The 14,316-nt window shown below is 45.7% G+C and overlaps 1 protein-coding gene across 1 annotated transcript; it reads right to left on the bottom strand.

Moving 5' to 3' along the window:
* Positions 1-10,999: 10,999 nt before the first annotated feature.
* On the bottom strand, positions 11,000-11,935 carry LOC144279112 (olfactory receptor 51G2-like). Its single transcript, XM_077840564.1, has one exon. It carries the CDS (start codon positions 11,933-11,935, stop codon positions 11,000-11,002), a length of 936 nt encoding a protein of 311 aa, XP_077696690.1.
* Positions 11,936-14,316: the final 2,381 nt, after the last annotated feature.

Below are 14,316 nucleotides of genomic sequence, written 5' to 3'. Positions count from 1 at the left end.
TACTTCAGCAAGGCATACTGGTTCCTTGTGGAAGTGCACCTTCTTAATCCCAGGACCCTCCAGAAACCCCCTCTTGGGGGGATGTAGAGGAGGGAAATCAGGTCATGGTAAGAACATATAACCCCGGGGTACTTCAGCCAAAATACTCCAGCACGCACATGGTATTGGCCCATACAAAAACCTCTGTAAAAGTGCAAAACATTCCAACATAAGTTCATAAAACCAAAGTTAAAATATATAAATAAATTCATGTTGTTTATATTGTATCCTTTTAAATGTGACTCCCCATTTTAATCCTGCTGTCAAACATACCTGATGCAACCTCCTGGGACCTGCCCTTGGTACATGTGACACTAAATACCTGTTTCAAAGCTGGCCAGTATGTGCAACTCCCTACAAAAGGCAGCTGCAAATGAGTGAAAAAAAGAAACACTTGGCTTACCCCCAGACCAAACCACCTGGGATCTATCATGCTTACAAAAACGGACAGTTACATCGTGCATTCCTGTTCCACCCTTCGTCCTTTAACCTTGGTCTCTTCTGTCGTTGTGGATGTCCTTCCTCTTGCAAAAGATTAAATTGCTGTACAAGTATCCGCTCCTCAGTGGTGTTTCATCACTGCTGCATTTTATTACATGTACGAACCATTACAGTGCCTGCAAATTACCAACTCATTTATCCCAGGGAATGTGCACCTCCCCAGCCGTATGTTCACTAAAATAACAGCGGCTCCTCAATAATATAACAACCTATACCTAAACAATACACTGGTTCAACTGGCCAAAAAGCTACTACTCAAAGTGGTCCTGGCTGCTGCATCTGCGTTTATCACCGTTCATAACCACATCACCAAAGGTCGCATTCAAGTCCAACTCTCCAATCAAACTATCACCCATCTAAAAATCTCATTCATAATGCATGCTACATCCCCATCTCCCAATGAACTATTGTCCAACCAACAATTTCTGCTGCTTCTATATTTGTGTTACTAACTCTCTGGTCACGTGTGAGTACTTTAAACACAGGCTTAAAAATCTTACTATGTTTCTTACCTTTACCCCCTTCCCCCAATTCCCCTCTCCCTCCTCCTTCCCACCTCCCTTGGGCAACCCTAAAACAAATCATGCATATCAAAGCATTTAAAGTATTAACTTTATCTCATCTAAAAGTTCAATATGTCAACAGGAGGGCATTGTCAGGCAAAAGTTAAAATTTAGCTCACAGCTAAGACAAACACCACAGAACAAGCAGGAATGCTTCAGTAGCATTCAGTAGCAAGGACCCGGACAATTGTCAACAATTGATAAGCTTATATGGTCAATGCCCTCCTGGTAACTCAGGTCTTAGAACAGAACAAACCCTCCCTTCACAGCCCGCTGGATATCTGTAAGCACTCATCCCTACCTCCCCGCACTCCGCCTCCTTCCCCCGCAAGGTAGTCATAAACGTTTGATGCAATTAGGATAAACTCTATATGTACGTACTGTTCCTATTTTTATCTTTGTTCACCGTTCTCTCTTGATTTGTAACAATGTCTGTCTCTGAATGTACAAATAAATGCAAATAAATTAATAAGAAAATGTATATAACTGGCCCCTATGGCACCATATTTTCAAAGCTGCTTGTCAGTCTTCCCCGTACCATGAATAAACCCCCTTCAGTATTGTCTGGGCTTGCCTAATTCTTGGGGGGAAAAAAAACCTTTTGCCTAACAACATGTTGTCGTTGGGAGTTCTGCAGCCTACTTGAACACTGTGTGATTTTACAGTTGTGACTCTCCACTGATACCCCTTCTGGCCCTCCACTTTGGAGTGTGGCCCACAGTACCATGACATGTGCGTAAACACATGGCAAGTGCATAGTGAAAATGGTCATTGTATTCACCTGTCCTGCATTGAAGCTATTTATTAATGTGTTTCCTTCATGGGCAGAGGGTAAGGAAGGCAAGGGAAGGCAGGCTGCTCTTGGTCTGGTGCTGGGGCTGGCAGCTGGGTCCACGTGGCTGCCCGGACCCTGAGCTCCAGGGCCAGAGAGGCTGGGGCTGCACCTCAAATTGGGAGCAGGGAGGCTGGGGAGCTTGGTGTGCTCTGGGGCTGGGGGCAATAGTCTGGGGAACGGCCTGTTGCGGCGGTTGGGGGGCTGGCTTGGCTCCATGGGGGGTTGTGGAAGGGGCGGGGCTGGCGGCTTGCCTGTCCCAGTTCAGGCTTCAACACCAACCATGATTTCCTTGCCTAATTTTTTATATATATTATTATTATATTATAGATAGATTAGATAGAAAGATTATTTTCTCCACTCCTCAAATTCTACATTATGCCATTGTCTTTTTGTGGTAGAGGGATAAATTCTTAGGGCCAGTTTCTTAATTCAGTAATAATGACTTCAACTGCATCACTCCAGATTTATATGTGTAAATTCAACCAGAACTAGGCCCGAATACATTTCTCTACCAAATGCTCCCAGTGATGCACTCTGACTTAGAAAAATCCCTTCATAGAGAAGCTGAAGTGCTTTGCCTGGCCAATGTTGACTGACTGCAGAGAGTCTGATCATCCTACAGGCTTCATTTTATCCTCACAGGATCTGCATCCTCTCCCCATGCAAGTGTCGGTAGGTATTTGGCAAGTTACAAGCGAACATAGTCAGACGGGCAGGGGAGGGGTTGGCGTCACAAGGTGAATAGTGCAAACACTAGGTTTGCACTTATATCCTGTTGAGGGTGCAAGTTACTTCAGCCATGCTCATGTAAGAGATGATAGGTGTCAATTACATACAACCCTTATTACACTCCCCTGTCCTGCACCTCAGCTCTATTCTTTGCTCCTTTGCTGAAACACTGACCAGCAATTCGGTTCTCTTAGGATGTCTTTAAAAGGTATTGCAGTGTTATTGAGTGCATGACCCTGAATATAAGTGTTAGAAACAGTTTTTGGTCGGTTACCAGGAGACAGTATCGTATAACTGTTCACTGAAGATAGATTTAATAACACAAACTATTACAAACAGCATTTAGAGTATTTCTGAAATACTTTCTAAACCTAAAACCATTAAATAATTTTGATATGTAATATTTGTATTACAAAGAAAAGTCTTGGCATAATATTTACACCTCTGTACTTTAGTACACACATGTCAACTCATTCTTTCCCCTCTGATCTGCTTTCAGAGATGATTTCTCGGGATAGAGAGTGACTTAAAATGTAGCGTCTGTCGCTTGGATTTCTTCAGAACCTGGACAGATCACAGCGTCTCAGTCCTCATTCAGTCACTTGTCAGCAAAGAAAAGTCTAGTAGCTCCTCTGTCCCTGGGTTAATAACTGACCGGTTCTCCTCTTGTTCTGTTCTGTCAGTCTGTAGGCTGTACCGGGAATGGTAACAGGCATTGGGGTCAGTATAGAAAATATTCATTCCCTGAGCTCTCACTGTCTTGTATATAGTAACCGCAGCACCTGTTATTCAGCCACGATGAAGGTTGGCAGGACACAGATTTCAAAGTCAAATGCATGAGTATTCATGGAAATGGAATTTAATTTCCCACGTGAAAGTACTCTCCCCACCCCCACCCCTACCCCTCGTTTTCATAAAATACGTAGCACCCAGGAATGGCATGCTGTCAGACATGGAGCTGAGCTGCCATAATGTATGAACACGTTTAACCCAGTTCTTGGGATGTTTTCGGTAGAGCTATATTGGGTTAACGATTGGGATGTTTATGTTATGGCTCTATTGGCTGAAACCATTGTGGCTCTTCCTAGTTTCATAGCAGGCTGCTGGAAAACAAGCAGGAAGGGAAACAACAGCTCAAGAATAGGCATTTCTCAGTCAGCACTTCAGGGAGGTCGAGAGATAGAACTGGAGCTACAAGCTGGGAAGAGCCTATTTCTGGGTTCCAGCCACATCACACAGCTTGTTTTGGCCAGTGCTGTGAGTCTGGCCAGAGGTGGGACAGCTGCTGTGATAAGCGCTGCAGACCGACAGACACAGACACCTCTGGGGAGATCTGAAGGCCTCGGCCTGCCTGGGTCCCCATCAGAGTAGGAGGGTTTGGAGGTCAGTGACGTGCAGAAACTGCTGTTTGAAAACCCTCTGATTCTCCCATGTTACGCTTTCTTCCTGCTGTTCAGATTAAAGAGTAGTTTGGGTTAAGAAGGCTGGTTGGTCCCTCATCTCACCACGGGTCACAGACTCCCAAGGGAAGAACTATGGGATGCAGTCTGAGGGTGGGAGGATGGCGAGATCCTACCCCATGAGAGGGAAGGCTACTTGCCCTGACATCTGGCACTCGGAGACCAGAGAGGGGGGTGAGATGCAGGTAGCCCTGTAACTTTTAGTTGTATCTACAGAGCAGAGATGCTGGAGCCCTCAGCCATTCAGATAACAGAAATATGCCTTATCTCACCTGTTACCACAGAGCAACACAGCTCTGAATACCTGTGTTCATAATCAATCCAAATAATAAAACCTTTGAAAATGTATTTGCTGATTCAGTTTTCAGGAGCAAATAAACCTGTGGCAATATTTTGAAATACAGACTGATATTTCATGGGTTCTCCAGTCACTCAGCCCCTGGCAGGATCGGGCCCAGAGCACACCCTACTTCCAGAAATGGGACCCACTGATAAAATCTAATTGGGGATATTGCGGTTCTTTAACACTTCAAGTTCTCTTTGAATGTCAGATTTGAGTGTAGCTTCAATAGCCCCTTGAGGAGCTTGGGCAGTTGTAGTGGAGGGGTTCCCAAGTTCCCCAGTTCTACCAGCCTTTCATTGAGTCAACCCAACAGCCCAGCTGAGTCCTCTGACATGGCACAGAATATCGACACATGAAAACAGCTTGCAGCCTTTCCCCTCCACTTTGCATTTGTAAGGTAGCAAAACCTGCGAACGTACCCAATTCCTACTAGAAGGGAGCTGCTGACACCAGAGGTCTTCACCCTAAAGGACAAGGAGTCATCAGAGAGGTAGCACGGGCAGCAGGCAGTCTCTGTTCAGATAGGGAGGCAGCTGTCTTTATGAAGCGTGCTTGCATATTCCCTTGGGGGGTCACTTGGCCATCAGGGATCCTCAGCTGCTTGGCTCAGTGTGCACCAGCTGTAACCCCCATCACGGCCAACGGCAAAGTGCAGGAGGCCAAATCACAGGGGATTTGCGGTGATCCTACCCAACTGGACTGCAGGCCAGCCCTGCTGCAGGCTCTATTCCTGGAAACTGGGCTTCTCATCACTGTTCCTATTGTTCGGATTAGTCCCTCGGGGGCAACTGAGCAGTAATGATGATGCTGTCACAGCTGTGATCTTGCTGAAATAAATAATAGTAATAACACTGATACTTAATAGAGGATCAGATTTCTCCCCGCCAGCCCCCTTTCCTGCATTACACAACCAGGGTGCAAGCTCGGAAAGGGAGAGTCTACAAGGCTGCATACTTGGAATTTCCTTGGATCCTTCCAGTAGGATATAAACTTCCTCTCCGTTAGGGTGATTAAGTGCTGGAATAAATTGCCCAGGGAGGTTGTGGAATCTCCATCAGTGTAATTTTTAAGAGCAAGTTAGACAAACACCTGTCAGGAATGGTCTCGATAATACTTAGATTTTCCATGAGCACCGGAGTCTGGACTTGATGACCTCTTGAGGTCCCTTCCAGTCCTGCAATTCTCCCTGAGGCATAACAGGAGGCCCCAGGATCCAGGGGGACCCAAAGTTATACACACATTGCAGTGACCACTGGTAGCTAGGCCACCTCCCCACAATCTCTGGGCCTCCACAACTGCTCTAGGACCCTCTCCAGCTCCCGGATAGCACAGGTTCATCTGAAATGTGTGACCTGGTCCTATCACAGTAGCCACTGACCCCAGGATCTGCTGAAGGAGCATTGTACAGGGTGGAGGGGGCTGCACAGAGATGGGGAGCCTGGTTAGAGTAGCGGATGGACACAGTACCCCAGCCCTAGACTGGTCAGGAGGTTTTGAACTTTCTATACCCAGAGTGCAGCCATAGACTCCATCAGTGCAACATTCATTATGTTGTGAGGGAGAGGCAGATGGAAAGTCTCCAATTTCTCTTGGGGATCCATAAGCTCAGTTCTGTAAACAAAGGTCACAGTCTATCTATTCCACACTGTGTGGAAGGTGACCTATATTAATGAGCTTGCATTGTGCAGATCTATGTGCGGTGCAAGATGGTATGAATCTGGGTGGACGCTCCACCAAGGTTGCAAGGCTGGGGAGCTGGGAAATTGGCTGTTGTCTCCTTTTTGTCCTTGAGTGGTTTTGGAATAAAACACTCAGGTAGCCTAGTTGGGTGTGTGGCATCACCTGCTCTCGCGTTGGGTAACAGCGTTGTCTGGAGAAGCCAGCAGACCAGTGTGAGAGAGGCCAGCCCAGCTGACTGGATAAGGGGGCTCAACAGTTCCATCAGCTCCCAGATTGCACCCCAGGGGGGACATCCCATCACAGAGTTTTTACAACAAACTTCTCTGACAACATCTGCTCAATGTGCAGGGGCAGTCAAAAGAAAAGCTAGCTGAATATTGGGAACCAGAGGTGGTGGATATAAAATACCAGGACAGGCTTAGCCTCCCCTGGTGCAGCTGTGACCTCCGGACACCAGTTGTGGGGTGTGCACAGGGAAATTTTTGCTTATTTTTATGTGCCATGTAGGTTCCAGTGTGGCTGAGGAGGCAGAATGTGCTACTCAGTTTCCTGGGTTCATTTGTAATCTCCCTGGACACAATGGAGATTACTGATGAACCCAGGAAGCTGAGTTGGCCAATCCGACTCTGCTTTGCTGGTGACACAGCCAGCCTCTCCAGGCCCTGTTATCATCCAACACGACAGTAGGTGGTGTCACACACCCAACTAAGATGCCTGAGTGCTTTACCGAAGCCGATTGTACACAGGCAGAAGACAACAGCCAATTTCCCAGCTCCCCTGCCTTGCGCCCTTGCTGGCGTATTAACCCAGAATTATACTCTCTTGCACTGCACAGGTATCCATACACCGGGAAAGATATGCAACAGCCTTTGAACACAGAGCTGAGATTTTCCCCAGACACATTACTCAAAACACGCTGGTAAATAAAAAGCATAAAACAAATTTATGCATGAATTGTACTTGGTTGATTAATACCCCTGGCATAGGTGTGGCAGTGAGATGACTAGCAGGGCCTTTCTGTAATTCTGGAGATTCCACGGAGTTCTATGAATCGTGGTTCCCCCTCTCCCCCACTGTCATTGCCTTTACCTCTACTTAAAGTATGTATGAATAACTTTGACGTTATCCAAAACCTTAATTAGTTTACTGGCTTTATATTTTTCCTTATTCTTATGCTTTAGATTGTATTTGAGCTTTGACATTTGATTCTGTTTTCCCATGATCCAAATGCAATTTCATTACTTATTGGCAAAGAGTGAACTTTGCCTGGAATATATGTTTTACATCCTTCCCCCCTAGATTCCTCCAGTAAAGGGGAGATTTTTTTTCAATTCACATAACTGGCATCTACCAGTTTTCGCAGCATGAGTTGAAGAACATAAGAATGGCCATAGTGAGTCAGACCAAACATCCATCAAGCCCAGTATCCTGTCCTCTGACAGTGGCCAATGGCAGGTGCCCCAAAGGGAATGAAAAGGCAGGTTATCATCAAGTGATCCATGCCCTGTCACCCAATCCCAGCTTCTGGCAAACTAAGGCTAGGGACACCATCCCTGCCCATCGCGTTTAATAACCATTGATGGACCTAACTTTCATGAATCTATTTAGCTTCCTTTTGAACCTGTTATAGTATTGGCCTTCACAACACCCTCTTGCAAAGAGGTTCAGAGGTTGACAGTGTGTTGCATGAAAAAAATACTTTCTTGTGTTTGTTTTAAACCTGCTACCTATTAATTTCATTTGGAGGCCCCTAGTTCTTGTATAACGGGAACAAGTAAATAACTTTTCATTATTTACTTTCTCTATACCACTCATGATTTTATGGACCTCTATCATATCCCCCCCTTTGTTGCCTCTTTTCCAAGTTGAAAAGTCCCAGTCTTATTAATCTATCCTCATACGGAAGCTGTTCTATACCTCTAATCTAATCTATTCGCTCCTTCTGGCCTTTAATATTTTGACTCTATGAATCATTGTCTTGAGTGGATCTTTATCTTGGCTGCAAGCTGAACAAGCTGCTATTCTGAATATTGAAAGGCACTCAAGGATAGACGCTCACCAAGAAGAACTGGTATTGTCACAGTAAAACAAAGATATATGGTCCCTTTCCCCTCCCTTCTTTAGGGGAATCTCATGTTGTTCCACTCTTTGAACTGGGAACAATACCCCTTCTATGCTAAATGCTTCTCACCACGCAGGTCTGACTGCACTCCTCAGTTTCTTCCCTTCGGGTGCTTGTGACAAGCGTGATACAGTCACCCCAGCCTCCTTAAAACAAATAGGTTTATTAACAAGCAGAAAAAAGCATTAGGAAAAGTGGTTAAAAAATAGCTTGCAGTGATACATGAGACAGATGAATGTAGACACATGAGAGCTGCCTGTTAAGTTAGACAGGTTTGCTCTGGAGATACAGGAACAGAACTGGCCCAACTTACGTTCTTTTCGGATGCCAAGGAGCTCCTGGTACCCAGCCTAGTTTCCCAGTGTCCCTAAGAGCATCTTCCCCTCTGTTTGCCCCTTTCTTGTGGAAGCAGCCTTTGCTGAAACCTCTGTGGCCCAGTCACCATAGCTCTGAGCCATGGCCATGTTACAGGTTACATGAAGCTGATCTTTGTGCTCAGACAGTTTTCTCCCAGCCAGATGCCTCAGGTAAAGAGGAGTGTCAGAAGTGGGGTGTTGGGGGAAGGGACGGGGCAGAGAGAGGGTTGTCAAATGAGAAATAGAGGGGCATAGTTGGGGGTCACAGAGGGGGTGGGGCTTCTGCATGTGTCCCACTTTTTCCTTTGGAGAAGGTGGTCACCCTACAGTGAATGGGCTGGGCTGGGATAGGAGCCAGCCGTGCTTCTGTGCGGGAGCTGAGTACCATTTTCACCCCTTTGCATTGCTAGGGCTGCACAAACAGAGGGCCAGGGAGGGAATCTGGGTCTGAGTCTCTTGCAAGGTCTCTTGTGTGTCAGATCCACATTCACACATAACTTTTTGAATGTATTTATCCTCTCACCAACTCTGTGAGGCAGGTTAGGGCTATTATCCAGCTCTATGGAGGCCATACTGGGTCAGACCAAAGGTCCATCGAACACAGTATCCTGTCTTCAGACAGTGGCCAGTGCCAGGTGCCCCAGAAGGAATGAACAGAACAGGCAAACATCAGGTGTTCCACCCCTGTTACCCATTCCAAGCTTCTGGCAAACAAAGGCTATGAACACCAACCCTGCCTATCCTGGCTAGTAGCCTTTGAGGGGTCTGTCCTCCGTGAATTTATCTAGTTTTTTTTTTAACCCTGTTGTAGACTTGGCCTTCACAACATCTTGCGGGTTCCCGGACTAGCTGCTCTAAGAAGCAGTCAGTTATGGTGTCAAGAAACTTTATCTCGGCATCCTGTCCTGAAGTGACATGTACCCAGTCAGTATGGGGACAGCTGAAATCCCCCATTATTATCATTAATGATTTTTTAAAATTTTAATAGCCTCTCTAATCGCCCTGAGCATTTCACAGTCACTATCACCATCCTGGGTAGGTGGTCAGTAATATATCCCTACCACTGTATTCTTAACATTAGAGCATGGAATTTCCACTCATAGAGATTCTCTGGTACAGTTTGCTTCATTGAGGATTTTTCCTTCATTTGATGGTCCACTTTCTTTCACATATAGTGCAACTCCCTCACCAGCATTATCTATTCTGTTCATTCAATATATTTTGTATTCTGGTATTACTGTGTCACATTGATTATCCTCATTCCACCACGTTTCTGTGATGGCTATTAGATCAATATCCTCATTTAATACGAGGCACTCTAGTTCACCCATCTTATTATTTAGCTTTCTGCATTACGTGATGTAATTGAACGGGACTTTTTTTGAATTGGATTTTTTCTCAACAGATCCTACCTGTATTTTATCATCTTCCATCCTCTCCTCCTTACTAGGAAATAGAGAATCTCCATTAATCTATCCTCCCTAACGGGTGTCGCTGTCCAAAGTATGTTCTCCTCTGCACCTCTCAGCTGTCCCCCAGCCCTTAGTTTATAAATGGCTCTACAACCTTCTTAATGTTAAGCGCTAGCAATCTGGTTCTATTTTGGCTTAGGTGGAGCCCAGCCTTCCTGTTCAGGCTCCCTCATTCACAAAAATTTCTCCATTTCCTAATAACACACGCAGCACTGCTCTGACTGGCATTACAGTCAGATGGGGGTGGATTCATCAGGTGTGCAGTGCGCAGTCATCAATGGGAGAGGAGCTGCCTAAATGACTGCTCCTGGGGCTCCTGCTTTAACCATGTCTCTGACACATGCACCTGGCTGAGGGCAGAGGGAAAGGGGGGTGACTGTGTCACTTGAATAGCCCCTGAACACAGCTGTTGGATCACACGGTACCCAGAGCACTCAGGAAAGGCGAGGACTGGAACTGCAGAACATTTCTCAGTTTTTTCTCTGGCTCATGGGTGTTTAACCAGAGACAGAACAGTGACAGGTCAGGTATAATGGGGAACAACATCCACATCCCTTCTCTTTACTGACTCTTTCAAGAGGAATTCTGAGGTTGGAGCAGGCACCGATACGGCTCTTTATGAGCAAACATCACACTGGTCCACTGGCTCTCCATGAACACAAACAGATTGTAAAAGCTGCTACCTGTCTTGGTCTCCTTCCCCCAGTCTGCTAGCCTCCCTCACCAGCCCCTCTCCCATTCTTGCAGGCCTTATACCCAATCTGAAGCTCCCTTTACAGAGTGGAGTTCAGTAGATCTTGTCATCTCAGATGTAAGGTCCTGAATAGAATAGGTGGTCGTGACCCATGTTTTTCATCTCCCATGTCATTGGCCCTGGAGCCAAGTGATGAACTGACCCTTCACTTGACAAACACCCTGATTATCCTAGCACGAAGCTGTTTGCTTTTCACACTGTACACAATTGGGTTCATAAGTGGTGGGACAAACAGAGAGATGTAGCCCAGGAGAACCTTGAGCAATGGAGGAGAGCTCTCCTCAAATCTGTGTATCACAGCCAAACCAATCTCTGGTGTGTAGAAGAGTAGGACAGCACAGAGATGGGAGACACATGTGTTCAAGGCCCTAAGGCACTCCGCACGGGATGCGACTTTCAGCACTGTTTTGAGGATCATCACATATGAGAGGAAGATGAACAGTGAATCCAACCCCACCATGGAGACTGTAAGAAAGAAGCCATAGATGTAGTTGACTGTGATGTCCGAACAAGCCATCTTCATGACCTCTTGGTGCAGGCAGTAGCAATGGGAGAGGACATTGGCTCGACAGTATCGGAACTGTTTAAGGAGAAAGGGGAGTGGGAATATAACAGCCACTCCTCTTAGCACAAACACCAGTCCCATCTTTCGAATTCTCGAAAGGGTTAAGATAGAAGCATATCTCAGTGGGTAACAGATAGCAACAAATCGATCAAAGGCCATCAGAAGGAGTACCGATGATTCAATGAAAGAAAGTGAGTGAATGAAGAACAGCTGGGCAAAACAAGCATCCAGACTGATCTCCCAAGAGTTAAACAAGAATATACCCAGGGTTGTAGGCATGGTGGATATGGATAAGGCAAGGTCTGTGACAGCCAACATGGAAAGGAAAATGTACATGGGCTCATGGAGGCTTTGATCTGTTTTTATAATGAACAGAATGACTGAATTTCCTACTATTGAAATAACATACACTAAGCAGAAGGGGATAGAGATCCAGAGATGGATGTCTTCCTGCCCAGGTATCGCAGTGAGAAGGAACACTGCAGACCTGAATTCGGTGTCATTGACAGCTGACATAATATACTGGAGAGGTCCAAGGAGTTTTGAAATATCCTTCCTGAAAGGCAAAAAAAAAAACGCATGAGAGTAGATAATATTTAATGAGACATGGTTCTGATCTCAGTGCAAGTCTAGAGACTCCTAGGAGCTCAAGGAAGATTACCTAAATCATGGTCTTGGATTTACACCATCGATAGGAACGTAGGCATTGCCAGACTAGATCAGACCTGTAGTCCATCTAGGCTCGTATTCAACGCTCAATACCAGATGGTTCAGAAGAAGGTGAAAGAAGCCCTGAAATAGGTAGTTGTGAGATAACCTGCTCCCAAGGAAAGTTTCTCCCCAAGACCCACTAATTAGACATATATTGTAGTACAAATTAGGCAGGTTTAGAGCCCTTCTAAGAGCTTTTTTGTTAAGTACTCACTACTGTAGTTGGATTTTCTGTTTACCCATATAAACATCCAGTCCCTGTTTGAAACCTGTTAAGCTCTTGGGCCATTGCTATCTTGTGGTTGGGAGTTCCGCAGTCTAACTGGGCACTTTGCAATTTTACAGTTGTGACCTTTCCGCTGATACCCTTTCTGGCCCTCCACTTTGGAGTGTGGCCCAATGTACTATGACATGTGTGTAAACACATGGCAGGTGCATAGTGAACATGGTCATTGTATTTATCTGTCCTGCATTGAAGCTATTTGTTAATGTGTTTCCTTCATGGGCAGAATGTAAGGAAGGCAAGGGGAGGCAGGCTGCTCTTGGTCTGGTGCTGGGGCTGGCGCCTGGGTCCGCATGGCTGCCTGTTCCCCAAGCTCCAGGGCCAGAAAGGCTGGGGCTGTCCCACACACTGGGAGGGAGGAGGCTGGGGAGCTTGGCGTGCTCTGGGGCTGGAGGCACTAGTCTGGGGCATGGCCTGTTGCTACGGATGGGGGCTGGCTTGGCTCCATGGGGGGGTTGTGGAAGGGGTGGGGCCTTGGGTGGAAGGGGCAGGGCTGGGGACTTGCCTGCTCCAGTTGGGGGTTCTCCACCACCCATGGTTTCCTTGCCTAATATATATATATATAATTTCCTCCACTCCTCAGATTATATATTATGCCACTGTCTCTTTGCAGTAGAGGGGTACATTCTTAGGGCCAATTTCTTAATTTGGTAATTATGACTTCAACTGCATCACTCCAGATTTACAAGTGTAAATTCAACCAGAACCAGGCCCAACAATCTGTTGTCTACAGCCAAGCGCTAAGATACAACCACATTTGCTCCAATCCCTCAGACAGGGACAAACCCCTACAGGATCTCCATCAAGCATTCTTAAAACTACAATACCCACCTGCTGAAGTGAAAAAAAAACAGATTGACAGAGTCAGAAGAGTACTCAGAAGTCACCTACAACAGGACAGGCCCAACAAAGAAACGCCACTAGCCATCACCTTCAGCCCCCAACTAAAACCTCTCCAGCGCATTATCAAAGATTTACAACCTATCCTGAAAAAATGATTCCTCACTCTCACATATCTTGGGAGACAGACCAGTCCTTCCTTACAGACAGCCCCACAACCTGAAGCAAATACTCACCAGCAACCACACACCACACAACAGAACCACTAACCCAGGAACCTATCCTTGCAACAAAGCCTAATGCCAACCCTGTCCACATATTTATTCAAGTGACACCATCATATGACCTAATCACTTTAGCCATTCCATCAGGGGCCCGTTCATCTGCACATCTACCCATGTGATATATGCCATCATGTGCCAGCAATGCCCCTCTGCATGCATATTGGCCAATGCAAAAGAATAAATGGACACAAATCTGACATCAGGAATCATAACTTTTAAGAAATCGGTAGGAGAACTTCAGCCTCTCTGGCCACCCAATAAAAGATTTAAAGTTGGCAATTTTGCAACAGAAAAGCTTCAAAAACAGACTCCAACGAGAAACTCTTGTGCCTGAATTAATATGCAAACTAGATACCATTAACTTGGGTTTGAATAGAGATTGGGAGTGGCTGGCTCATTTCACAAATTGAATCTATTTCCCTATGATAAGTATCCTCACACCTTCTTGTCAACTGTCCAAATGGGCCATCTTGATTATCACTGCAAAAGATTTTTTTTTCTCCTGCTGATAATTGCTCATCTTAATTAATTAGCCTCTTACAGTTTTTATGGCAACTTCCACCTTCTCTGTATATATATATATATATTCTTCTATGCATCCGATGAAGTGGGCCATAACTATAGCCCACGAATGCTTATGCTCTAATAAATTTGTTAGTCTCTAAGGTGACACAAATACTCCTGTTCTTTTTGCGGATACAGAGTAACATGGCTGCTACTCTGAAACTTCTCTTGTACATAGTAACCCCAGCACCTGTTATTCAGCCACAATGAGGGTC

The sequence above is a fragment of the Eretmochelys imbricata genome, chromosome 1 (assembly GCF_965152235.1).
Source record: "Eretmochelys imbricata isolate rEreImb1 chromosome 1, rEreImb1.hap1, whole genome shotgun sequence".
NCBI lineage: Eukaryota > Metazoa > Chordata > Testudines > Cheloniidae > Eretmochelys > Eretmochelys imbricata.
Note: the sequence above shows the minus strand (reverse complement) of the source record. Positions and strands in the feature narration are given on the sequence as shown.

What these genes read in the sequence shown, in the direction of transcription:
- LOC144279112 (XM_077840564.1), bottom strand. Translation starts at nt 11,935, where the DNA reads ATGTCAGCTGTCAATGACACCGAATTCAGGTCTGCAGTGTTCCTTCTC.